Genomic DNA, 26581 nt, shown 5'->3' with positions numbered 1-26581 from the left:
TTAATGGCTTTTAAAATATTCTTTTTTTATATTTTTAAATTGAATATATAGTCACAACAAAAGTTTCAAAAAACTAAACCAGAAAAACAAACAAAACCCCTAAAGTATAAACATCATTTTAACCCCCTCTTCCCAATTGACTGTTGTCAACATTTTAGTAACTATCCCTGTTCCTTGTGACTATATACACATATATGTTTCTATTAATACATACATATATTTATGTATTATAAAAATCTTTAAAACTATCTATATATCTGTACACACATGGCTTAACAAAAAGGAATTTTTCTGTCCAATAGAACACATTTTCCCCAATAAATATATTTGTACACCATCATTTAAATATTTGATTTCATTGTTCATGGTTTATTCAACAAACATTTATCAAGCCCTTAATAATAGTGTATAGTGGCATTATTTTATTGGCATTGGGAACAAAGGGATGCACAAAGCTCCCGCAGGAGTGGAAGGTGAATGATATTTGGGAAAATATACAGTAAACAAGTATTTCATATAAGGCAATAATTAGTACTATGAAGGAAAAAATGCAAGGAAGAGGATAAGGACATGGGGCGCTCAAGGAAGACCTCTTAAATGAGCTGGAACAAAACTGAATTGTGGGAGCCCACTGTGCCAGTATTTAGGGCAAAATCATCTCAGAAAAAGTACAAGTGCAAGTCCACAAAGCAAATCTTTAAAATTAAAAAAAAATTGATACTAGTTAACATTTTAGATTACTTATAATTATTAAATATTATAAACAAATTTGGAGAAACCATTTTGTTAAAAGACTTCCTCGTTCTTGCAAGTGTTCTAACTTATCTGATCCTTAATTTTCATACGTACTGTTCCTCTGTTGTATGTTTTCATGGCTACAGTGATAAGAAGATACATAAGTGTATCTGAAAGGAAGTTAACCTGATGCCATCTTACTCTTTAGGCTTAATTCATATTTCTTTAGGGGAAAAAATAAGTTTTAGAAAAACAAAAGTTTTCAAAATAATTAGAATATAGAATGTTAATTTGGAGGGGAATATTTATAACTAAGACAAAAAACTGAATGACTTGCCTTTAGTTGTACTTCTACTTAATAACTTCTTTTTATGCCATTTTAATATCATGGAAACTTTAATAAAATCACTTAAAAAATAAGAACTTTGACATACATTTTTAAAATCTCCTTCAGGTTGCTGATGCCAAATCTTTCTCGGGACCTTTTCATGTCTTGCTTGTGAAGACAAAATGGAGTAACATTGGCTTTCATATACTTCTTTTTGATCTGGAAAGCCTCGTTGAACTTTTGCTGCCAACTCCAATCTGTGATGTTGACCCTTCCAATTCATTCTACTGCAGTGAGATTCTGAGAAGAGCCAAAAGTACAGTAGAGAAGACAACACTGACACTGAAAAGAAATAAAACTGTCTGTGGTCCTCTTTCTATGGAGGTACATGCCAAGCCTGCTGGTGAAAGCCCAGCCCAAGGAGATAACGCCATCAAATTATCAGAAGAAAATGATGGCATTAAAAAGCAGAAGAAAATAAAGAACTTCAAAAAGATGCACCCTAAGCAATCAAGAAAAGTCGATGTCAACCTCACAATAGACACAGCTAAATTGCTCCTATCTTGCCTTTTGCCATGGGGAGTGGATAAAGAATTAGATAATCTCTGCATTAAGCATCTCAATATTTTAAAGCTTCAGGGTCCTGTTTCTTTAGGACTTGCTACAAATGAAGATCACTTCTCATTGATGCTGCCAGGTTGGGATTTATACAATACTGAAATGAAAAAAGACTATTCAAAAGTGAATTTATTTTCTAGAAAAGTTTTGGACTTGTCAGATAAATACACTTCCACTTTTCCAAATGACTCCAGGATGCCAAAAGAACTGGAAAATAATTCTGATTCTTTGCAAGAGTCAAACACTATAGTTTATTTATTGAGCAAACTATTTTTAGTTAACAAGTTAGTTAACATGCCCTTAGAACTGACATATGGAATGGACAGGTAAGACACACCTAGAGATTTTGACTTTTCTTATTTAGCATATTAAAAAATTATTATTATTTGCTAAATTTAGCTCTCTAGCCTCCCTTGTTTCTTCTTTTCTTTCTTCCTTCTTTCCTTTAAAAGAACGAAGGAAAGAAGGAAAGAAAGAGTAAATAAGCAACATCTCCTTTAGCTCAAAACACATTTAAGAAAATCTTCCATTTAATTCTTTGAGATTGGAAAAAAATTTGGACAATAAATCTGTGTATTTTAAAATTTATTCATCCAACAAATATCCATTGCTCTCATAATATGTTCCATAAAATTCACAGAACTGAATGCTGAATGGTTCAATAGATAGGTAGATAGATAAACAGATTCACACACATTTGAAATCCATTATACTTGCTGTGAATTAACTATGAACAAAAACCATTAAAGTAAATGCCTCTGATGATATATTTCATATATCATTAGGAAAGGAAAAATTTGAAAATTTCATGTCTCAAATCCCACCATTTAATTTATACTTTGGCATATTAATATAGAAGAAGTTATTATCAATTCATTTATAGAAAGTATGGTTTAGTAATAATAGTTATTTTGGGGGTGTTTAATATCTACTAGTCACCATGTAAGCCCTTGCATTGGCCACATGATTTCATTCCATGTGCATAGCAAAGCTAGGGTATAGGTGCAATTACTTTGCTTAATGTATAGATAGGATATTGAGACTTATGAAGAGAAAGTACCAACCTCAGGATTAATTCAGAGCCTTGCAAGCTGATTTGAGGCTGGGTGTCAGTCTAATTCCACAGCCTGATTGCTAACCTTGACTCTGTATTTACCTTCTCCCATGCTAAAAGTCAATATAGTTTTTCATAGTCTGATGTTGGAAGGTTTTATTTGATTCACCAAGTGCTTAATGAATATGTCCTTAGCACTAGCTTACAGAGGAAACATAAATAAATTTTTTATTTGGGTAGGAACTCTTTCAAATGATGAAGATAATGCATATGAAGTAAGTAGAAAACACTTAAAAGAACAAGGAGAAACATTTGTAGTATAGGTAAGTATTGTAGATGATCAGAGGAAAGAGAATAATTAGTGTGAGATGAAACCATCTGAAAGCCTTTGGAGAAGATGCACTGTTTGAACTGCTCATTACATGGTAGTAAACAGTCTTTGACATTTCTATTCTTTGGTTAAGAGCTCGTTTCAACAAATTTGTGCCAGGTACTATATAATAGAGTTCCTACCTTCAGTGAACCTACAGTCTCGTAGCAAGTCCATATGGATTATATAGATTCAGTGTTAAGCTTCCTTCCATTTCAGTGCTTCAATGCTATAGAGTTTTTCCGTTTTCTGTTTGGTGGCCATAATAATGAGAAAGTAGAGACTGGTAAATTTCCATGATTCCTATACTTCAATTTCCTCTGTTTTTTTCTTCTGTTCATTATATTTATACATAATATATAACTTCATGTTTATAACATATATATATATAATATGTGCATTTTAATTTCAGTTAGGCTTCTTTCACTTTTCTTTTTATTAATAAGAAAATTAAATAACACCAAATCCCTTATGAATATACAGCAGAAGTGAGAAATAGATTTAAGGGACTAGATCTGATAGAGTGCCTGATGAACTATGGACAGAGGTTCGTGACATTGTTATAGGAAACAGGGATCAAGACCATCCCCATGGAAAAGAAATGCAGAAGAGCAAAATGGCTGTCTGAGGAGGCCTTACAAATAGCTAGGAAAAGAAGAGAAGCGAAAGCAAAGGAGAAAAGGAAAGATATAAGCATCTGAATGCAGAGTTCCAAAGAATAGCAAGGAGAGATAAGAAAGCCTTCCTCAGCGATCAATGCAAAGAAATAGAGGAAAACAACAGAAAAGGAAAGACAAGAGATCTCTTCAAGAAAATTAAAGATAGCAAGGGAACATTCCATGCAAAATGGGCTCGATAAAGGACAGAAATGGTATGGACCTAACAGAAGCAGAAGATATTAAGAAGAGGTGGCAAGAATACACAGAAGAACTGTACAAAAAAGATCTTCATGACCAAGATAATCACGATAACATGATCACTGACCTAGAGCCAGACATCTTGGAATGTGAAGTCAAGTGGGCCTTAGAAAGCATCACTACGAACAAAGCTAGTGGAGGTGATGGAATTCCAATTGAGCTATTTCAAATCCTGAAAGATGATGCTGTGAAAGTGCTGCACTCAATATGCCAGCAAATTTGGAAAACTCAGCAGTGGCCACAGGACTGGAAAAGGTCAGTCTTCATTCCAATCCCAAAGAAAGGCAATATCAAAGAATGCTCAAACTACCGCACAATTGCACTCATCTCACATGCTAGTGAAGTCATGCTCAAAATTCTCCAAGCCAGGCTTCAGCAATACGTGAACCGTGAACTTCCAGATGTTCAAGCAGGTTTTAGAAAAGACATAGGCACAAGAGATCTAATTGCTAACATCTGCTGGATCATGGAAAAAGCAAGAGAGTTCCAGAAAAACATCTATTTCTGCTTCATTGACTATGCCAAAGCCTTTGACTGTGAGGATCACAATAAACTGTGGAAAATTCTGAAAAAGATGGGAATACCAGACCACCTGACCTGCCTCTTGAGAAACCTGTATGCAGGTCAGCAAGCAACAGTTAGAACTGGACATGAAACAACAGACTGGTTCCAAATAGGAAAAGGAGTACGTCAATGTTGTATATTGTCACCCTGCTTATTTAACTTCTATGCAGAGTACATCATGAGGAATGCTGGGCTGGAAGAAGCACAAGCTGGAATCAAGATTGCTGGGAGAAATATCAATAACCTCAGATATGCAAATGACACCACCCTTATGGCAGAAAGTGAAGAGGAACTCAAAAGCCTCTTGATGAAAGTGAAAGAGGAGAGTGAAAAGGTTGGCTTGAAGCTCGACATTCAGAAAATTAAGATCATGACATCTGGTCCCATCACTTCATGGGAAATAGATGGAAAAACAGTGGAAACAGTGTCAGACTTTATTTTTGGGGGCTCCAAAATCACTGAGGATGCTGATTGCAGCCATGAAATTCAAAGAGGCTTATTCCTTGGAAGGAAAGTTATGACCAACCTAGATAGCATATTAAAAAGCAGAGACATTACTTTGCCAACAAAGGTCCATCTAGTCAAGGCTATGGTTTTTCCCGTGGTCATGTATGGATGTGAGAGTTGGACTGTGAAGAAAGCTGATCACCGAAGAATTGATGCTTTTGAACTGTGGTGTTGGAGAAGACTCTTGAGAGTCCCTTGGACTGCAAGGAGATCCAACCAGTCCATCCTAAAGGAGATCAGTCCTGGGTGTTCACTGGAAGGACTGACGCTACAGCTGAAACTGCAATACTTTGGCCACGTCATGTGAAGAGTTGACTCACTGGAAAAGACTCTGATGCTGGGAGGGATTGGGGGCAGGAGGAGAAGCGGACGGCAGAGAATGAGATGGCTGGATGGCATCACCGACTCGATGGACATGAGTTTGAGTGAACTCCAGGAGTTGGTGATAGACAGGGTGGCCTGGCGTGCTGTGATTCATGGGGTCGCAAAGAGTCGGACACGACTGAGCAACGAACCTAACTGAACTGTACTGAATGTATGGTAAAAAAAATTATAGTCAGCCGATTCTAAAGACCTGAGAACAAATCCCAGTTTTGTTGTTAAAGTAGTGTGACTTTGGAGTGGTCACTTAGCCCCTTTGGGCCTTGCTTTCCTCATTTACAAAATGAGGTGAATACAATAGGTGATGGTTAAGATTTCTTCAATTCTAAAAACCAATTCTATTTGTTAGCCTAATCATGACCAGACAGAGCAGATGAGGGACTTAGTTACTATTGCCAGGGGTTTTCATTCTGAGTTTGTTCCTGATGCTGAATACAGGATGTGGAGGATGTGTCTGGAGCCCTTCAGGGGAGATTAAGGGCTTTCAGCATGCTATCCATTAAAAGGCCTTAAAATCATTGCCACATGTTAGTTAATTCTTTACAAAATTCTTCATTAAAATAAATTATTGAATGGAGGTGTCAGGATTAGAGACTGCTTCCCTGAATAAGCCACAGCAGATTTGATCTGCTTTTGGGGACTATGTGTCATATTTAAGGAAATCAAAATACTGTTTATTGAATTTGTCACACTAAATCTTTCCAATAAATGTGGCCATTTTGCTCACATTTCACTGTGGTCAGGAAGGTGAAGAAATCTTTGCATGCTTGACAACTGAGTGCATGATATAACTAAATTTTAAACAAAGAGCTATTTGCCTTTGAGAATATCCCTGGATAGTATATGAAAATTTCCCCCATTGAATCACTGGACTAGGGTAAAGGCTGCCTTCATCAAGTCCTGATGGTATCTGGGGATACTTCTTTGGCAGATATGAACATATTAGGATTCAAAAATTTATTGTATTAGCCAAAATCACGTGACTTAATGTAGCAGTGGCCTTCCAGTAAAAGTGAATCACAAAATAATTCTGAATAAACCAAGATTCACAATTCAGTTGAGATTAGGGTTTTAGGTAAGTCACAGTGGGGAAATAAGATTCACCAAAGAGAATAATATCAAAGACATTGCTAAAAATAATGTGTTCAATTCCCAAATTTGATAAAGTGGTCATATCTTCAATTTATTTCTCAAAATATTTTTATACATATTTAACAATATCTTTTAAATTTTTCCTCAACAGTGCTTTCAAAATTGAGTCTGTGCATAATAAGATGAAAAGTCCTGGAAATGATATTCTGAATATTTCAAGCTTCTATGGTTATTTACGAAATGGTAAAGTAGTTACAGATATAGTCTAATTTTTTTTCTATGAAATAAAAGTGCCATAACTGGATAGTATCCTACAGTTTAGAATGAGAAGGGTGCATATTTACTGTTTGATTTAGTCTATGTTTCACATGGTTATAGTTTTATATTTTGTCTATATTTAAAATATATGAAATTTCATTATTAGAACAAGTATTTTATAAGATGTAATGTGATGGATTTTTCAAATGATCTGTGACATGCCTAAAATTCTGAAACTTTTCAGCAAGGAAACATTTAATATTAAATAAAGGTCCCATATGATTTATGAGAAAGCTTACTATATCAATATCTTTATTACCACATAAGTATTATATTATGTAATTTTACAGCTTTACAGTTTTACAGCTATTTCAGAAGGTTGTCTTATGAATTTTTCTGGGTAACAATCTTGGTGTTAAGATTTTATTTTGATGTCAAATGGCTAATTCATCTCCCAAACCTCCTTATCCAATTTTTTGACATCTCAGTAAATGACAAATCTATCTTTCCAGTTATTCAGGCCAATAATTTTAATGCCATTTTGACTTTCTCGTTTTCCTCATACTCCACATCCAAACTTTTAGTAATTGTGTTGGTTCTATCTTCAGAACATATCCCAGTTTCTGACTGCTTCTCTCCATTATTGTGTCAAAAGCCTGGTGTGAGACTTCATCCCCTCTTGCCTGGATACAGAAGGCTCCTAATTATCCTCTGCGACTGTTCTTGACTCCTGCACTCTATTCCCAACCTAATATCCAGAATGATCTATTTGAAACTAAGTCAGAACCTCATGTGTGTTAGTTGCTCAGTCATGTCTGACGCTTTGTGACCCCACGGACTGAGCCTGCCAGGCTCCTCTGTCCATTGGATTTTCCAGGCAAGAATACTGGAATGGGTATTCATTCTTTTTTCCAGGAGATCTTCCAAAACCAGGGATCAAAACCAGGTCTACCTGCATTGCAGGTGGATTCTTCACTGTCTGAGCCACTAGGGAAGCCCTCATGCTACTACTTAACACTTTTCAGCAGGTCTTATTCACTCTGAATAAAAGTCCTTACCATAGCTCATGAGGCCCTGTATAACCTGGCTGCTCTACCTGTGTTTTCACACACGCCCCCATCTGACCTCATCTCTTTGTATTCATCCCCAGCTTCACTACTTCCAGCTAGGCTGCCTTTTAAACTCTTACCAGAATGTGTCAGGCAGGGTTTAAGGTCTGCACTCAGTGTTCCCTCTGCCTGGAAGGCCCTTTCTCCAGATTCCACATAAGTCAACCTGCTGTTCCCCACCTCTATCCTTCAATTCATCCTCAAATGCCATCTTATCAATGCAGGCATCCTCCATTCTCCCTAGCATACTCTACCCCTTTCCCTGTTTGATCACAATCCTTTTTAACATCTGACATGCTGTATATCATTTTTTCACTTGCCACCTACCTCCTGCCACTCAAATGTAAGCTCCAGGGAGATTATTAAATAATTGTTTTTTGATCAGCTTTATTCACTGCTGTGCTCCCAGTTCTGAGAACAATGCTTGGAAGGAATTAAGAAAATACTTTTGGATTGAGGATGAATAAAAAATAGAACAATGGTTTTGGAGATAAACCACTGAGGTTCTAGATCCAGTTCTGCCACTTACTACTTATGTAGCTGTAAGTGTATCATCTACTCCTTTAAAAGCCATAGTTACTGAATTTGGAAAATAGGAATAAGATTCCAGGTTTGATTTTTTTTTTCACTTCCAAAGTTGTGCAGCATATGATTAATACATTGGGATGACCTGAAAACAGTTGCACAGTGGCCCTCTCAGGGCTTTTGAATAGAATATTCATTCAGAATATTTTAAAGTAGAATTTATTAATAGTCTCCAATTATTAAGCTGCTAGTATGTCCAAAGAATTAAGTCCACAAACTTTACATGTATTATCTCAACTAATATAGAAATAACACTGCACAATAGGAGGATCTATCTTTGTTTAATCCTTAGGGAAATTGAGGATCAGAGAAGTTAGATGACTCATTCATGGTCAACCAGCTAACAAGCTGAAGGACTAGGATTCCAGTCCGTCTCCATCTAATTCCAACTTCCTTGCTCTTTCTATGTCAGGCCATTTCTCACATTTATGATTATAAGTTATGTTTCCTCTATAAGACCTAGTCTGGATTGCCTGCCTTCGCCTGAAGTAGTAGTCATTATTAGGCTTATTTACTCTAATTTTTATTTTTTATAACGCTGGGAAAGTGATTAGAATTAAAGGTATAATATAAGTGGTTCTTCCCTAGTGGCTCAGTGGTAAACAACTCGTCTGCCAATGCAAGAGATGTGGGTACAATCCCTGGGTTGGGAAGATCCTCTGGAGAAGGAAATGGCAACCCGCTCCAATTCCTGGAGAATCCCATGGGCTGGTGGGCTACAGTCCATAGGGTCAAAAAAGAGTCAGACATGGCTGAGCAACAAAACAAAAACAGTAAGTGGCTTCTGCAGAGACTCAGGTATTTGCTAACCAGAACCAAGGAGGCCTCACCTTTTCCTATGATTGCCCCAACCAAAGCAGCCTGAGCAGCTGGGGTTATTACCAAACAATTTCCCTGATGTTGAGAGGTGGCATTTATAGCATTTAAAATTAAGTTAGGTACAAAGGAAACATGGTTTTATGTTTTAATAATTGGCAGATGGAAGGTTAAAGAAAGAGATTCACTTCTTGCTATTAATTCTGTAAAGTTCAAGCTTGAGGAATAAAATAGTACTCTGAGGTGCTCATTCTGAAGGACTGACAGGAACCAATACCCACTTCCATCATCAGAAATGATGGCTAAGTAATATTGGTAAGCCTGAGATGTTTTCTTTTTATCTTTCCCCTGAAGTTATAATTAATTCTTTAACTTATTGACATTGCCAAGAAAAGTTGGCTCTCATTTCCATCTCATATTAAAGTTTTAACATCACATTAAAGTGTACTATGAAGTACCCCATGATGCCAGTAAGTAGTTACAGTTGAGACCAATACTTAGCTTTGATGGTGCAATCACAAGGTCAACTAAATGAAAGAAGGAGAAAGAAATAGATGAAAAGAAAATGCTCCTTTACCTGCTCTGCTCATGAAGAAATAAAAAATACAGCTTCAAACTCATAGTGCTCTATCATACTCACATGTTTTATATACTGTTCTTGACTATTTCCAATTTATATCTTAGGTTCCATAGGAAAAAATGATATTAATAATGAGTCAGACGTTTCTTATATATTTCTTTTATGTTCCCAGTTTATATTATATATATATATATTAATCTCCCTTGCCCACTAATGTGAGATATATACACACACACATACATGTCTATTAATATTTAAAATGGTAATTCAATGAAAAGCAACTTAGACTAAAACTAATTTAAATAGTTGATCCAGGATTTCAAACATATGAATACATTAATTTAAAAAGACAATTATAACAATTTTCCCTCCAGTGCAGGATTGCATCACTCTTCCTTATCTCACTCCTGGATCTGGCACCTAGATAATATACTTTAGCCATCAGAAAGCCTTAATTCATTGATTTTTTCATTTGGATGATAATATGTCCGTTTTCAATTAATGAAAAGGCACTTATTAAGTGCTTTTTTGTGTAGGGAACTGTTGGACACTCTATGGATCAATTTAAATAAACTAAGCCATAGCTCACCCTTAAAATTTCACTCTGAACATTAGGGCAAAAAGATAGAAAGGAAATTCAAGAGGGCAAATTTAAAAGAAACGATACATAACAAAATGAGTCAAATTAAAACATAAGTGCTATACCTATTGATCAGAGTAGTATAGCTGCTGCTGCTGCTGCTAAGTCACTTCAGTCGTGTCCGACTCTGTGTGACCCCATAGATGGAAGCCCACCAGGCTCTCCCTTCCCTGGGATTCTCCAGGCAAGGACAAATCAAAGGAAGTTTTTTATAGGGTTTTCTGTGTGATAGATACTGATTCACGGCAAGGTAGAATTTCAGAAACTACTTGTGTGAGGAAAGAGTTGTGAAATTCAGTAATCTGTTTTGAGGGAAATGTTAGTCATTGCATTTTGGTGCCAAAAAGGTACAGAAATGGGTTTAAGGTATAAAGATGAGTTTGATTTGATGTGAATGTGTATTAGGATAATTATTGGAAATACATATATGTTAATTAATGTTTCTTGACTCTGGCTATATATGAAAATCATCTAAGGTACTTTTAAAAAGTATTAATGCCTGCCCCATTCTCACCCTGGGACCTATTAGACCAGAATCACTGGAAGATTGATTTTTGTAGGGGGGACAAAAGGCTCCCAAGTTTTTCAATGTGCAGTCAGGGTTGAAGATCACTGGGCTGCTTCCATGTTTAATACTCTCAAGATACAAATGTGTTCTATATATTTTTAGGTAAGAGTGAATCTCATCTACCTGAAGCTGACGTTTCACTTTTGAAGCTAATTTCCTGTTGGAGAGACCAGTCTGTTCAGGTATGATAACAGTTCATTTCTTGAAGTTATTGGAAGAATTCCTTGCTGCTACATTTCTTTCCTATTCCCCTCTACCTGAGAATATACATAAGTAGGTACTCTTGTGTTTTCTTCCAGGGTATTTCATTTAATAGGACTGATACAGAGACTAATAATAAAAGTGGAAAAGAACATGCAAGGATGCACCAAGTTAGGGGGCATGAATAGAGGGGGCTGATGAAGAGATGTTTATGGTGTTATAGGTAACATAGTGCCCACTGAGGCAAATGTTTATCATTTGATTTCAATATTAGACAGAAAGGTCGCTAGGCTTGTGAATTTGATAGGTATGATTAGAGATCATTTTTCTATCCTTTTCATTTGTGACCTGATTTAGAGACCTTGTTTACTCAATGTCCAATTTAAGTTTTTTCCTTATTTCAAGGATTGTTTGTGTATGTGTGTATAGCTTTGCACATCATACAATAAATATCTGTGCATTGATTAGATGAATATTAACTGGAACTTTATTCTTCATGGGCTAAATAAATGTCATATTTGCAAGACAAGCATAGCAATAATGCCAATTACAAATGGTTATTTTTGGTTACAGGAAAACAAAGAAAGTCAATTCAGAACAGATTGTGGGGGTTGATACCATGAAAGCACATAACACAGTTGGGATGGTCATTAACACCGTGGCCTACATGATTTGCTCCGAGCCTTACCTGTTTCCTCAACATTCCCCCCTGGTCCTCACTAGCCACACTGGTCTGATTATTCTGTCCAGAACTCACGAAGCTCATTTCCGCCTCAGGATTGTTCTCTCAGACTGGAATTCTCTTTTTTTCCCATTCATCATTTGGATCTTTGCTTAAAAGCCAGTTCCTCAGAGAAGTCTTCCCTGATCACTCCATGTAATATTGTCACTGTACCTGTCTCTCCCCACGGCTCCAGTCACTGTCACAGTATCCATTTTTATTTTCTTTGTTAGGCTTGCTTTTAATGGAGATTTTACCATTTGTTTTTTGCTTGCTTATTTTCTGTCTTTTCACTGTTATAGAAGCTTGCTGAGACCAGGGACTTTGCCTGTCTCACTCACTCCTTTCACTAACGCACAGAAAAGCAGAAGTGACAGCAGCCAGTCAATAAATATTTAGTGAATGTCTGAATAGCTATGAAAAAGCCTCTGTGTTAATCAAATAAACATCAGTATATGTTGACTTTACCAGCAGATTTGCTATCACCCTAAAAGAGTCTTTATTAAAGGTGGAATTTTTTCCCCCCAGTAGCCAAAGAATTTCACAGTGGAGAAAAAAATTCTTAGGGAAAAAAGAATTCAGCAGAACATTTATTCTGAATTGCTCCAATTAAAGTTCTTTTGTAGTTGTCCATTTGACCATCAAATAAATTTTAATGTAGTTTGGACATATTTGGACTAATGGACCTTAAGGTTCTATGATTCTATGACCTTGTTAAAATGCTGGCAGCAGGACAAATATTACCAGAGCATTTATTACTCACTCTGTATGAAGTTTAAGCTTCAAAGTTCTCTCATTTCTGCCACTAACCTGATAAATGATTCTGGAAGATAGGTTTAACTTGTTGATTATTTATTTTCCCCATATGTAAAGTAGAATTGGGGCTTCCCAGGTAGCGCTAGTGGTAAAGAATCCGCCTGTCAATGTACGAAATGTTAAGAGATTCAGGTTCGATCTCTGGGTTGGGAAGATCCCCTAAAGAAGAAAATGGTGACCCACTCCAGTATTCTTGCCTGGGAAATCCCATGGACAGAGGGGCCTGGCAGGCTGCAGACCATGGGGTCGCAAAGAGTTGGACATGACTGAGCATCTGAGCACAGGACAGATGCTATAGAAATGAGAATTCCTGGGTTCTTCAGGAAAAACTGAGGCTATTGCAAATATCCATATAAATGCTTCAATAACCAATCCTCAAATTCCTTATAAAGGTGTTTATTTAAGCAGTTAAACACGTTAATTTGAATCTGCTTTTTAATGTATTTTAAGAACACTGGCAATGGTAATGATTTTGTAAAACAGAGCAAAATCCTACTTCAGGAATTGAAGGGGGTATTTTTTTTCTTTTTTTCTTTCATTTTATTTTATATTTTATTGGAGGCTAATTAATTTACAATATTATATTGGTTGGTTTTGCCATACATTGACATGAATCCGCCCCGGGTGTACATGTGTTCCCCTTCTTGAACCCCCCTCCCACCTCCCTCCTCCCCATATCCTCCCTACGGGTCATCCCCATGCACCAGCCCCGAGCATCCTATATCATGCGTCGAACCTGGACTGGTGATTCGTTTCACATATGACAATATACATGTTTCAATGCCATTCTCCCAAATCATCCCACCCTCACCCTCTCCCACAGAGAAGGGGATATTTTTAAGGAAATAAGTAAGGACTAGTTAATTTTGCAGATGAAAGAGTTTGCAGATTGTCTGTTTTGTTTCTCGTACATGAAATATACCCAACATAGAAATAAATGCTGGAGAAGCAACAGCAAGTTTTGGGGTTGCTAACTTGCACATTTCTGAAGCAACACTAAAGTTCTTCGGATTTTATAATTGAACACTGGTAGGTGAAACCATGAAATCCAGGCCACCAAAGAGAAGTATTGTTTTTTCAAGGAAATGATGAAAAGACATGAAAGGCTAGTGTGAGTCTGACTGTTGGGAAAATGCTTTTATACCAGAAAGTCTGGATGTTGAAACTACACGCAGGCCACAGGGGCTCTTATGAGTCTTCATAATGCTCTGTACTATTTCACAATACTTTGCTGTTTCAAGGTGTTAGCAGAAAACCATTAAAAAAAATTTTAGCTTGCTATGGCACAGTAATACTTCCAGCTAATAAGTGTATGGTCCAGATGTGGCTCTCTTTTCCCAGTCAATGGATTTTCAAACTTCATTTTAATTCTGCACTTTACTTTATAAATTGTAATGCTTCGTGTATCTGTCTTTTCAGGAAAAACTATATATGCATTTGGGTGACAGCTTTATTGCATTGTGCTTTCAATTCCAGTTCATCATTATCATTACAAAGTTATATAATATCTATAGATTTTATATTTGTTGGGAAAAATTCTATGTATACTACCTATCAACAAAATTTATCTACTATATTTACATGCTAGAGAGACTTAAGTATTTATAGAAACTATCATTAAATTTTACCTTCCATCATGTATATTTTTAAAGTACACAAAATCTATTTCAACTCTATTTGCATGATTTTAGTGTTCAGTGTATAACAGATACTATAGCATTATTATATGCTTATATAAATTATACCATAACTCTGAGTATTGATCTCACACTGAGCACAAAATGTATATTTTGAGTTTGCATCCAATTGGGTATGTGCCATTCTGTATTCACTTTTAAGTTCTGTGGCTCTGATTGTCCTGCTCATCACAGTAACTATGTTTGATCCTGCTGTTTCTACTTCATCTTGTTTTATAATGATACTCATATTAATTATTCCTGCAGTACATATTTATAGTGACATATGTTAAAAAGTTCCAAAATTTAACAATTACAAAATATGGTCAAAAATATAGACATATTAACTGAAGTTCCATAAATCTCTGTATATTTTTAAGAAAGAATATTAATCCAGGTGGTTATAGAATATTATATCTGGTAGATAGAGGACATGCTAAATCACAGTAAATCACAGTTGTGAGAGGGCATTCATAATCCTAGGGGAGCATATGGCCAATCTGCCCATTTCGAGGGACAGACCATAGTCTGGATATACTACAGGTCCGAGGATATCCTCCAATATCTTCATGATTTTTATATGTAGAAACAGAAGCAAGTTCCATACAGCTTTCTGTGATTGAAAGCTCTCATCTTAGCCTCTCTCAGCATCACATACTGTTGTTTTTGTTTTGTTTTTTTTAATTGAAGGACAATTGCTTTACAAAATTTTGTTGTTTTCTGCCAAATAGCAACATGAGTCAGCCATAGGTATACATATGTCCCCTAAAGTCCCAGAGAAGTACATAACTTGTCAAAAGTTGCATTTGTAATAACTGTCATAGTCAGATCAGAAATTTGGACCTTCTCATTTCAGAGATCTCTTTCTCTTTATACCACACCGTTCATATCTTGGAGGCAGTGCTATCAAATAAGATGTGTGATAAAGTTAAAATGACATAAATTCAATGATGTAAAATTATCCATGAACAATTAATACAGGTTGTCCCCTCTAAGTGTGGTTTACTTATTGTGATCTAAAATAGTATGTTAGTAGATATCATAGCTAATAGTTAATATATGTTTCAGCATATGGTAGATATTAATAAGCACGAGTCATCAGTACCATAATGTGTAGAATTTTATGTTGTATTCATGGTATGCAACAGCTTTCACAGTGTTGAGTATCTCATCACATAATATGCATGAGTAAAGATTATGTACCTGTATTGTAACAGGCAGTACTACAATGTGGTGTGCAGTAGTAAAATCACATGATTCATGAGCCTTTTTGCCACAACCCAACCGAGCATCTGAGTGGCCAAGAATAGGGGGATGATCAGTGATCAAGAAACTACTCTGATACTTTCTGGATGCTCCCTATATTTAAAACTCTAGAATAGAGTTTAGAATAGAGTTTCTTCTGCCCCTGTTTACTGAGCATCTGCCACTAGCATAAACTCTCTGAGTGTCCCTGGAGCCTAAAGGTCTCACAAGATTGCTGTTATTGTTTAGTTGCTAAGTCATGTCTGACTCTGTGACACCGTGGACTGTACCACGCCAGGCTTTCCTGTCTTTCACTATCTCCCGGAGTTTGCTCAAATTCATGTTCATTGAGTCAGTGATGCTATCCAACCATCCCATCCTCTGTCTCCCCCTTCTCCTCCTGCCTTCAATCTTTCCCAGCATCATGGTCTTTTCCAATGAGTCAGCTCTTCACATCAGGTGGCTCAAGTATTAGAGTTTCCCGTTCAGCATCACTCCTTCCAATGAATATTCAGGGTTGATTTCCTTTAAGATTGATATCCTTGCTGTCCAAGGGACTCTTAAGAGTCTTCTCCAGCACCACAATTTGAAAGCATTAATTCTTCAGCACTCAGCCTTCTTTATGGTCCAACTGTCATATCTATATACCATAGCTTTGACTCTACAGACTTTGTCGGCAGAGTGATGTGTCTGCTTTTTAATATGCTGTCTAGATTTGTCATAGCTTTCCTTTCACAGAGCAAGTGTCTTTTAATTTCATGACTGCAGTCACTGTCTGCTGTGATTTTGGAACCCAAGAAGATAAAATATGTCGCTTTCTTCACTTTGTTCCCTTCTATTTCCATGAGTGATGAGACCAAATGGCATAATCTTAGTTTTTTGAATGTTGAGTTTTAAGCCCACTTTTTCACTCTTTTCTTTGACCCTCATTAAGACGTTCTTTAGTTCCTCTTTGCTTTCTGCCATTAGAGTGAGATCATCTTTATATCTGAGATTGTTTATATTTCTTGATTCCAGCTCATGATTCATCCAGCCTGGCATTTCACATGATGTACTCTGCATGTAAGTTAAATAAGCAGGGTGACAATACACAGCATTAGCATATATATTCCTTTTCCAATTTTGAACCAGTCTGTTATTCCATGTCCAATTCTAACTGTTGCTTCTTGACCTGCACACTGGGTTCTCAGGAGACAGGTACAATACCAATCAACTTTACCCCCAATGGATACCCCATGATAAATATTCCCCTTCCCTCTCCCCTCAACTGTGGTTCTTGACTGGCTATGTACAATAACTGGAAGGCAGGCTTTGCAGTGTTTCAAACCATGTGAAACTATTTACACATATAAACAATTTAGTGAGATTTATTATTAAAGTTTTGTCTTCAATTTTCTGTATTTTTTTAATCAAGTGTGTTTAGTTAAATTGTACTAGGCATTCAGAACTAAACTTGTCTTTAAGAACAATGTGATATGTTCAAATTTTGTTTTCTGGTGAAAATTAAAATATTTTATGAGAAAGAATGGAGAATGCCTTTAAATTTTCCTTTTATAATCTCTTAAGGCTTTTTTTTTTTTTTTAAAAAAGAACAGTGTGATGACTTGGATGCTAGTTGCTAGTAACTGCACTTCAGTTGTTTCAGATAGTAATTCTGGTGGAATGTAGCATTGCAATTTATGTGAGAAATTCAAATCAAAATTCCAGGCTTGGGAGTTTATATAAGACCCCAAGCATTTGTGAACACTAAAAATAATTCATTTAAAAAAATAAATTTTACAGGTAACTGAAGCAATACAAGCTGTTCTTTTGGCAGAAGTTCAGAAGCACATGAAGACTTTAAGAAAGACACCAGTCAACAGTGAACCAGAGTCTGTGGCAAAGAATGGTGACTATCAGGTGATGCAGATGCTGCCAAAGATCGAATGGGCCAAGGAGCCTGAGTTACAGTGTACTACAGACACTTTTCCTCTGCGAAGTAAGTGCAAAATTTATTGGCAAGCTCTTTCATCAGAACTTTTTCTACTCCTCAGAGCATGTTGAGAATATGAGTTCACAATAAATCATTTCTGCAAAAGCCAAGCTAAGTGCCCTGTTTCTGACCTATTCTGCTATCAATTTCCTCATAATTGTCAAGTTTCTAATTCTAAATTATATTATAATTAATAAATATTTTACAAAACAAAATTTATGTTCTTTATTAAAATGTTTTAAAGTTAAGACAGTAAAAATGAAAACAGAAGTAACAATAATAGCTTAGTGGGACATATAAGGATACTCTGATAATAATGGGTCCTAAATTTGTGTTCATTTGATAACATAATAGCCATGTGCTATATATTTTTTTTTTTCTGGGAATAAGAAATGAAATAGAAACTAAAAGTAAACTGTTTTATAGTTGAACCACTTGATTCATTCTGTAACAAATTTTATCACTGTAACTTTATAAGCACAGTGTTTGTGGTTTTTACTAGCAAGTGAGTCTAAATTTCTGCTGTATAAAGTTATTTGACTTTTTAGCCTGTTATCTGTGACTTAAAAATGAAAATTGAAAAATAGTAAAATTAAGCAAAACTTTGATTTTCAACTTTGTTAGTAAGCTTTTGATGAAAAAATAAATGTATAATATTATTATATATATTTCTTAGGAAAACATATTACAAGTTTACATGTTTCAGATTGTTAAAAAATTTTAGATACTTCTTTTAACTCTTTAAAAGAGATTTTATTTGGGACTCAGAAATGTTGCTATATTTTAAATGTTAAATCTTAAAATAGGTATTATTCTTAAAAATGCATTATATTTATTTCTTCTTATTGTTTTTATAAGATTACTGATTAGAGAGCACTATGCAGTAAAAAAGGATATGTAGCAGAAAAACGCTTTTTCAAAGAAGGCCAAAGATCAAAATGGATGGGATATTTTCTAGTACCAAGAAAGTCACTGAGGCTGGCAAATTCAGATAGTAATTTATTCAACTCAGTGGTAATTTCAAGTCACTTGTGTTTTTGTTGTAAAGAAATTAGCTTTAATTATCTGGCAAATTTACTCGCTTTAAGGCCTTCCTTTTTTTGTTCATGTCACATAATTGTATTTGTATTATACCTTTCAAACAAGAAGTAGAAAAATTCCTTTTTAAATTAATTTTCACTGACTACATTTGTGTTCTCGATTCATTCACCTGTAGTGTCTCTCCAAAGGCAACTAGTGTCATTCATCACGTGTTAATTCTCACTTGGTGGTATTTCTGTTACTTATCCCTAGTGTCTAATTTATCCATTGGCCCATAAGCCTCATTTCTGGTTGAGAAATTCTTGGCAGGCTATCAAGGTGAAATTTTTATGAGTTTTGCTATCACATGGCTTACTCATTATTTGAAGTTTCATCAGATTGGGCCCTCTGGTGAAACTTCATAATTGAGAATTATTGAGAATTATTAGTTCTATGAATCTTACTGTGACTAAAGAATCTGGATCTTAATAAATATTATCTATCTTTATCATTACTGAATGATCCTTTAGAATATTTAGGATTAGCTTGTGATAAGAATTGGAACACAAAAATATTAAAACTACTTGATATATGTTGGTAGATTAAATTTAGAATATTTTATTTAAAATAAATATAACATTTTCACAAAGTAATAAGTATTTATTGTCCTGGGAAATAGTCCTTATACAAAAATATTAACTCCAATTGCAAGCAATATTATATTGGATACTAACATTGCCATTTTTTCCCTTTTGGAAAAAATAAGCAAAACTAATTTTAAAACTATCAGAGGAGCTAAGTGTAATTAAAGGAAAAGCTTTAGATCTTTACTAGTGGTATACACTGCAATACTGGATGGAATTTTAAAAAATAACTAAAAAGCTATTTTATTTATCTCAGATATCCTGATTCAAAGGTTAAGAGGGTGATGTAGCTGTTATTCACCAAATATGATTATACCTCAAATTTTATAGGCAGATTTACTTAGCTTCGGTGTGACTGCAATGTATCATTTTATCAAATATTTTTATGATAAATGGTTTATATTGTTTACTTTTATCAGGTCCTTGCTCATTTTTCCTCTATGACTTTCCCATTCCCTCTACTTGTTTTTGTTTGTTTTTCTATTTTTGTTTATTCTTTCCTGGTTCCTTAATTTCTTGCATTTTATTTGCAATCATTTCAAAATGAATGAATTTTTTGTATAGATACTCATAAACTTCTTTTATGTTGGGTATAGTATGTTTGGCTTATTAGTGCTGTGGTAATATGACAATAATATTAATAGATCATAAGGAAAATAATATTAACAGCAACAGTTATTGCACTCTTACTGTGTTCTAACAGCTGAAAAGAACTACTATCTGAGGAAGAGAGATTTCCATGGTGCTACCTAGGCTTTTCCTGACATAAGCCTCTATAAATATTTAGGTTAACATACTAATTATGTATCTTTCTCATACATATAGAAATAAATAGTATTTGGATAAAAATTCATCACCATACTGGGTATCCTGAATGCCTCTAGTAGTGTATCTCTTGCACTTTGAGACATGCTTCCTATTATTATTTCATTTTTTAAATGAATAAACTGAACTTAAAGAAAGTATATGACTTGCTACAGTCACCAAATTACTAAAAACAAGGAAACAATTCTAGATATTCTCTTAAACACTCATTTTATCCAATAAGCTGCATTTTCCATACATGCAGCATGAAGGAAATTTGCTCTAAATCAGCTTGATCTGAAAATTGAATAATTTATTGAGTGGTTTTCTTAGATTTTTATTCCTCTCTCATAAATCATACTATTAACAAAGAAAATGCAGAATGTTCAATCGTTGCCATCACAGCCCTCATAAAGAAAATCACCAGTTTTCTTGAAAGGTTTGTACATGAGATGGAAATCAGTAAAGTGAGAACTGAAGCACAATGTGTTTGCACTTTATAATTTTGTATCTTATTTTTCAGTGTTTTCACTTATTACATTTCACAGCTTGTATTTTATTTGAGGTCTTAATATTTGTGAATCAGTATTTTATTTGAGATCTGTGAATTTTATCTGAGTTTACAGTTTTATAACAATCACACTGCAATCTAGTTGAATCTCTTCAATAAGAAATTGTATAATTAGCACTCACATTTGAGGTTAAGATTTATTACTTTAAAAAACAGCGATGGTTTCTATTATTAAAATGCTTTAGAAAGCTATTCCCCTTCACTTTTTTAAAAATGTTATTTGGATCAATTTAAGCAAGTACTCTGAATTCGTTTCATTAAATAAATTGGTTGAAATAGAAATGGAGGCTTTGTAGATAAAACTGTCACCTTAGAATTACTGGTTGAATTTAAATTCATGTTAAACTGTGTGGTTGTGAAAATGATACATCAAATAAGGGTATTGCAAATAATCTTTATTATTTGCATCATTTTCAAAGTCTTATCTGCAAAGTTAAATAATGAAAATGTGCTCTTTAAGTAAAACCATTATTTTATAGTAAATCAAGTTATATTTAACAGAAAAGTTTTGTGATCCTGGTGGCCATCGTAGAAGAACTGGCATAGGACAGTTTTCATCTGCTTGTTGAATATCTCAGAAGGAAATCTGTCTAGTTGTAGAAAAGCTTTGAAATGTAGTGTCTGACTACCTCACAAGGAAATTCTTTCGTGATATTGTTAGTTATGGTAAATACATCTTCCTTTTCCTTTGAGGCCTTTAGGCCAAGTGAGAAGGCCAATGCATTCTTAAAGCCACAGAACTAATTTAGAAAAGATCTGTGTAAGGCAAGTGAGCAAGGAGCAGAGAAGTAATGGGGGATCATCATAGAATGCCTTTTGTGTATCAGACTGAGGTCTTAAGCTTTCTCTCTGAGATGGGAGAACAGACAATGGGCACATATTTTAGTGGAATCTCACTGCTTAAAGTTCAGGGCCATGAGCAGAAGCTGGGAGATCAGTTGGGAGGCCATATAACGCTAATCCAAATGATGGCAGCTTGGAACAAATATGGTGGCTTGGTTGAAGAAGGTGAGAAGTGATCAGATTTGACTTTTAATGTATATAAAGGTGCTGTGCTCAATTGCTCAATCATGTCTGATTCTTTGCGACCCCATAGACTGTGGCCTGCCAGGCCTTCAGGCTCCTCTGTCCATGGCATTTCCCAGGCAAGAATACTGAAGTGGGTTGCCAAAGTATTTGCTGATGAAATGGATATAGAGGAGCGAGATAATCAAAATCTATACTTGCATTTTTTTCAACAAAAATATCCTTGATCCATAGATTGACCTTGGTAAGCTGATTTGATTTCTATGGTGGGCAGTGCAGTATCCCATATGATATTCTGGGTAGAGAATGGAAGATTCACCTCCCAGAAGGCTGCCTCTCCTATGTTCAGTTTCACGTGTCCCTGCTCAGATGACCTACAGATTGTATTTTCTAGCATTAACTAAAGTAACTCTCAGAAAATGAGCAAAAGTTTTTTGCCAAGAAACTACGATTGAAGATAATTCTAATAATGCAATCGTAAGCAAAAAAGGTGTAAATGGCACTGTTGTGTGTCTATGTGTTTGTTAATGTCATCCTTTTGAAATTCTTATTTTCGTGTATATTTTAGAATGGACTTAATGTTGATATATTAATAGGATGTATATTATTTATAAACAAACATACATATACTGGTGATTTGTATATGTATTTTGTACTTGTATTTTCTGCAAGAAACTATCCCAACCACAGTCTTTGGGGGGACTCAGAAGGCAGATATGATAAGCTTTTGGTTATGAAGGGATGGTAACTTGATATTCTGTACTGCACACTGTGCTAGCTCTAAAACTTTTAATGCATCTTTATACATCACTCCTCTATGCCACTGTGCACTGATCCATGAGTTGGTGGTACACAGAGAACAAACTGGAAATCCCCAGTCGACCACCGTAGTGTATCATATGCTATGGATGAGTTTGCAGGAAAGCATCAAAGCAGTACCTAACCCAGATTTGAGGTCAAGAAGACTTCTTTGAAGAAGAGATGCCTAATGCAAGACTTGAAAATGAACATACTTTAGCCAAGCAAAAACAGCTGGAGCAGGAGAAGGCAGCTGTTTCAAAGACCACTGAAGACACTTACACCCTTTTCTTTCTCCCAAGAATTATCTGATCCATACATGCATAAATGTGGAACCTGAACATTAGACAGAAACCCATACATCCTTAATTTCTTCTTTGGAGAGCATGTGCCCTTTTTGAATCTCACTGTGCCAATGCCTTCCTCTCCTATTTAAAGTGAAAGTGAAGTAACTCAGTCATGCCCATGAACATGTACTGTAGCCTACCAGGCTCCTCCATCCATGGGATTTTCCAGGCAAGAATACTGGAGTGGGTTGCCATTTCCTTCTCCAGAAGATCTTTCCGACCCAGGGACTAAACGCGGGTCTCCTGCATGTTAGGCAGATGCTTTACCGTCTGAGCCACCAGGGAATTCTCAGCCTTCTAGAATAACTATGATAGTGATAGTGATGATAATAATAACATCTAACACCGATATGACTTATTATGTTCTAAGTGCCTCATGTACCTTAAATCATTTGATTCAGGCAACAGTTCTATGGGGATAGGTATTATTGTCATTACCATATTATTGATGAGAAAATAGATACAGAGAAGTCTAAGAGTTATACCCAGGCATCAGAATCTGGGTTCTTCATTCATTTCAGTTCAGTTCAGTTGCTCAGTCATGTCCGACTCTTTGCGACCCCATGAATCGCAGCACGCCAGGCCTCCCTGTCCATCACCAACTCCCGGAGTTCACACAAACTCACGTCCATCGAGTCGGTGATGCCATCCAGCCATCTCATCCTCTGTTGTCCCCTTCTCCTCCTGCCCCCAATCCCTCCCAGCATCAGGGTCTTTTCCAATGAGTCAGCTCTTCACATGAGGTGGCCAAAGTATTGGAGTTTCAGTCTCAGCATCAGTCCTTCCAGTGAACACCCAGGACTGATCTCCTTTAGGATGTACTGGTTGAATCTCCTTGCAGTCCAAGGGACTCTCAAGAGTCTTTTCCAACACCACAGTTCAAAAGCATCAATTCTTTGGTGCTCAGCTTTCTTCACAGTCCAACTCTCACATCCATACATGACCACTGGAAAAAACCTAGCCTTGACTAGACGGACCTTTGTTGGCAAAGTAATGTCTCTGCTTTTTAATATGCTATCTAGGTTGGTCATAACTTTCCAAGGAGTAATCATCTTTTAATTTCATGGGTGTAATCACCATATGCAGTGAATTGGAGCCCCCCAAAACAAAGTCTGACACTGTTTCCACTGTTTCCCCATCTATTTGCCATGAAGTGATGGGACCAGATGCCATGATCTTAATTTTCTGAATGTTGAGCTTTAAGCCAACTTTTTCACTCTCCTCTTTCACACTCATCAAGAGAATTTCTAGTTCCTCTTCACTTTCTGCCATAAGGATGGTGTCTTCTGCATATCTGAGGTTATTGATATTTCTCCCGGCAATCTTGATTCCAGCTTGTGCTTCTTCCAGCCCAACATTTCTCATGATGTACTCTGCATATAAGTTAAATAAACAGGGTGACAGTATACAGCCTTGACGTACTCCTTTTCCTATTTGGAACCAGTCTGTTGTTCCATGTCCAGTTCTAACTGTTGCTTCCTGACCTGCATTCAGGTTTCTCAAGAGGCAGGTCAGGTGGTCCGGTACTCCCATCTCTTTCAGAATTTTCCACAGTTTATTGTGATCCACACAGTCAAAGGCTTTTTGCATAGTTAATAAAGCAGAAATAAATGTTTTTCTGGAACTCTCTTGCTTTCTTGATGATCCAGAGGATGTTGGCAATTTGATCTCTGGCTCCTCTGCCTTTTCTAAAACCAGCTTGAACATCTGGAAGTTCACGGTTCACATATTGCTGAAGTCTGGCTTGGAGAATTTTGAGCATGACTTTACTAGCATGTGAGATGAGTGCAATTGTGCGGTAGTTTGAGCATTCTTTGGCATTGCCTTTCTTTGGGATTGGAATGAAAACTGACCTTTTCCAGTCCTGTGGCCACTGCTGAGTTTTCCACATTTGCTGACACATTGAGTGCAGCACTTTCACAGCATCATCTTTTAGGATTTAAAATAGCTCAACTGGAATTCCATCACCTCTACTAGCTTTGTTCGTAGTAATGCTTTCTAAGGCCCATTTGACTTCACATTCCAAGATGTCTGGCTCTAGGTGAGTGATCACACCGTCGTGATTACCTGTGTCTTTTTTGTACAGTTCTTCTGTGTTTTCTTGCCACATCTTCTCAATATCTTCTGCTTTGTTAGGTCCATACCATTTCTGTCCTTTATTGAGCCCATCTTTTCATGAAATGTTCCTTTGGTATCTCTAATTTTCTTGAAGAGATCTCCAGTCTTTCTTATTCCATTGTTTTCCTCTATTTCTTTGCATTGATCGCTGAGGAAGGCTCTCTTATCTCTCCTTGTTATTCTTTGGAACTCTGCATTCAGATGCTTATATCTTTCCTTTTCTCCTTGGCTTTTCTCTTCTCTTCTTTTCACAGCTATTTGTAAGGCCTCCTCAGACAGCCTTTTTGCTCTTTTGCATCTCTTTTCTATGGGGATGGTCTTGATCCCTGTTCCTATACAATGTCACAAACCTCCGTCCATAGTTCATCAGGCACTCTGTCTATCAGGTTCTTCATTACTCTCTGGCATTGCTTTCCAATTAAACACTATTTTCCTTTAGTATTTCTTAATTCCTCAATATTTACCATGTGTCTCCTATGACAGTTACAGAGATAGGTATTGCCCAAGTTGGGGATCACAAGGCTGCAGAACCACAAACATTTGGTATAACAACAGAGGAAATGCTCTCTTGAATCAACTAATGAGCAAATATCAAATAACTAATTTCTATTAACCTTTGGATGAGACACTATAAGCTATTTCACAAAAGATCCACTTAACATTAAATAGCTTTGTTTGAAATATACATTTATATTAGTTTTAGTGGTTACAAATTAGAAGGTTTTATGCTTGGGAACTGGAAACACCAACTGGTAAATGGTAGATATGAAAAAGATTTGGCATATACGTATTAGTCAAAAGGTTGGCAGTATGTGAGAAAGAGGAAGTATAAATTTTCATTTTTATAGATTAATTAGAATTACATAATAGACTATCATATTTAAATATCAAGATATTTGAATATCTGAATATCTTCTTTTTTAAAATTTATTTATTATTAATATTCAGATAGTAGAGTATATAAAAAGATGCTCAAAATAATCCATCTTTAAAGAGTTGAGAAACAAATACACCTTCTAAAATCCTAAAAACTGACAAGATCAAGATTACTGGCAATGATGTGGAACAATAGGAACTCCCCTCCAATACTAAAAGAAGGGAAAAGAAATAAATCATCACGTCCTAAAAAATATTTAATATTTACCCATGTTGATCAATTTAAAAGCCAGTATGAAAAGACTACATACTCAGTAAAAAAAACAAATAAATAAATATCAAGATATTCATGTTGAATGATGAGGAATTTGCATATGATAAGCAAATTATTTAGCACCTAGGGTACATTACATACCTTTCAAAAAACACTGTTGACATTTGGGTTTAACAAATGTTCTGTCTTATTTTTTGCTTCTTGCAAAATAGATGGAGAATTTTTATCATTTCCCTTTCTGCCTATATAAATCCTGAGCTTCTCCACTGCTTCTTCCCTCTCTGAATCATCTTCAAGATTGCATCGCCTCAGAAAGACTGATAGAGTTCACTGCTCTTTTTACCAAAGTA

General features: G+C 35.8%; 1 protein-coding gene across 1 annotated transcript in view; it reads left to right on the top strand.

The window, feature by feature from the left end:
• The window catches only part of WDR72 (WD repeat domain 72), a 212117-nt gene that overhangs the window by 102710 nt on the left and 82826 nt on the right, over window positions 1-26581 (top strand). Inside the window, exons 14-17 of the mRNA XM_088840294.1 lie at window positions 1190-2007; window positions 6718-6809; window positions 11225-11304; window positions 17564-17759. Coding sequence (XP_088696420.1) covers window positions 1190-2007; window positions 6718-6809; window positions 11225-11304; window positions 17564-17759 — 1186 coding nt within the window. The remainder of the gene's footprint in view (window positions 1-1189; window positions 2008-6717; window positions 6810-11224; window positions 11305-17563; window positions 17760-26581) is intronic.

This window comes from Moschus berezovskii, chromosome 9 (assembly GCF_049115385.1).
Source record: "Moschus berezovskii isolate FMDL1 chromosome 9, NW_MosBer_1.0, whole genome shotgun sequence".
Lineage (NCBI taxonomy): Eukaryota > Metazoa > Chordata > Mammalia > Artiodactyla > Moschidae > Moschus > Moschus berezovskii.
Note: the sequence above shows the minus strand (reverse complement) of the source record. Positions and strands in the feature narration are given on the sequence as shown.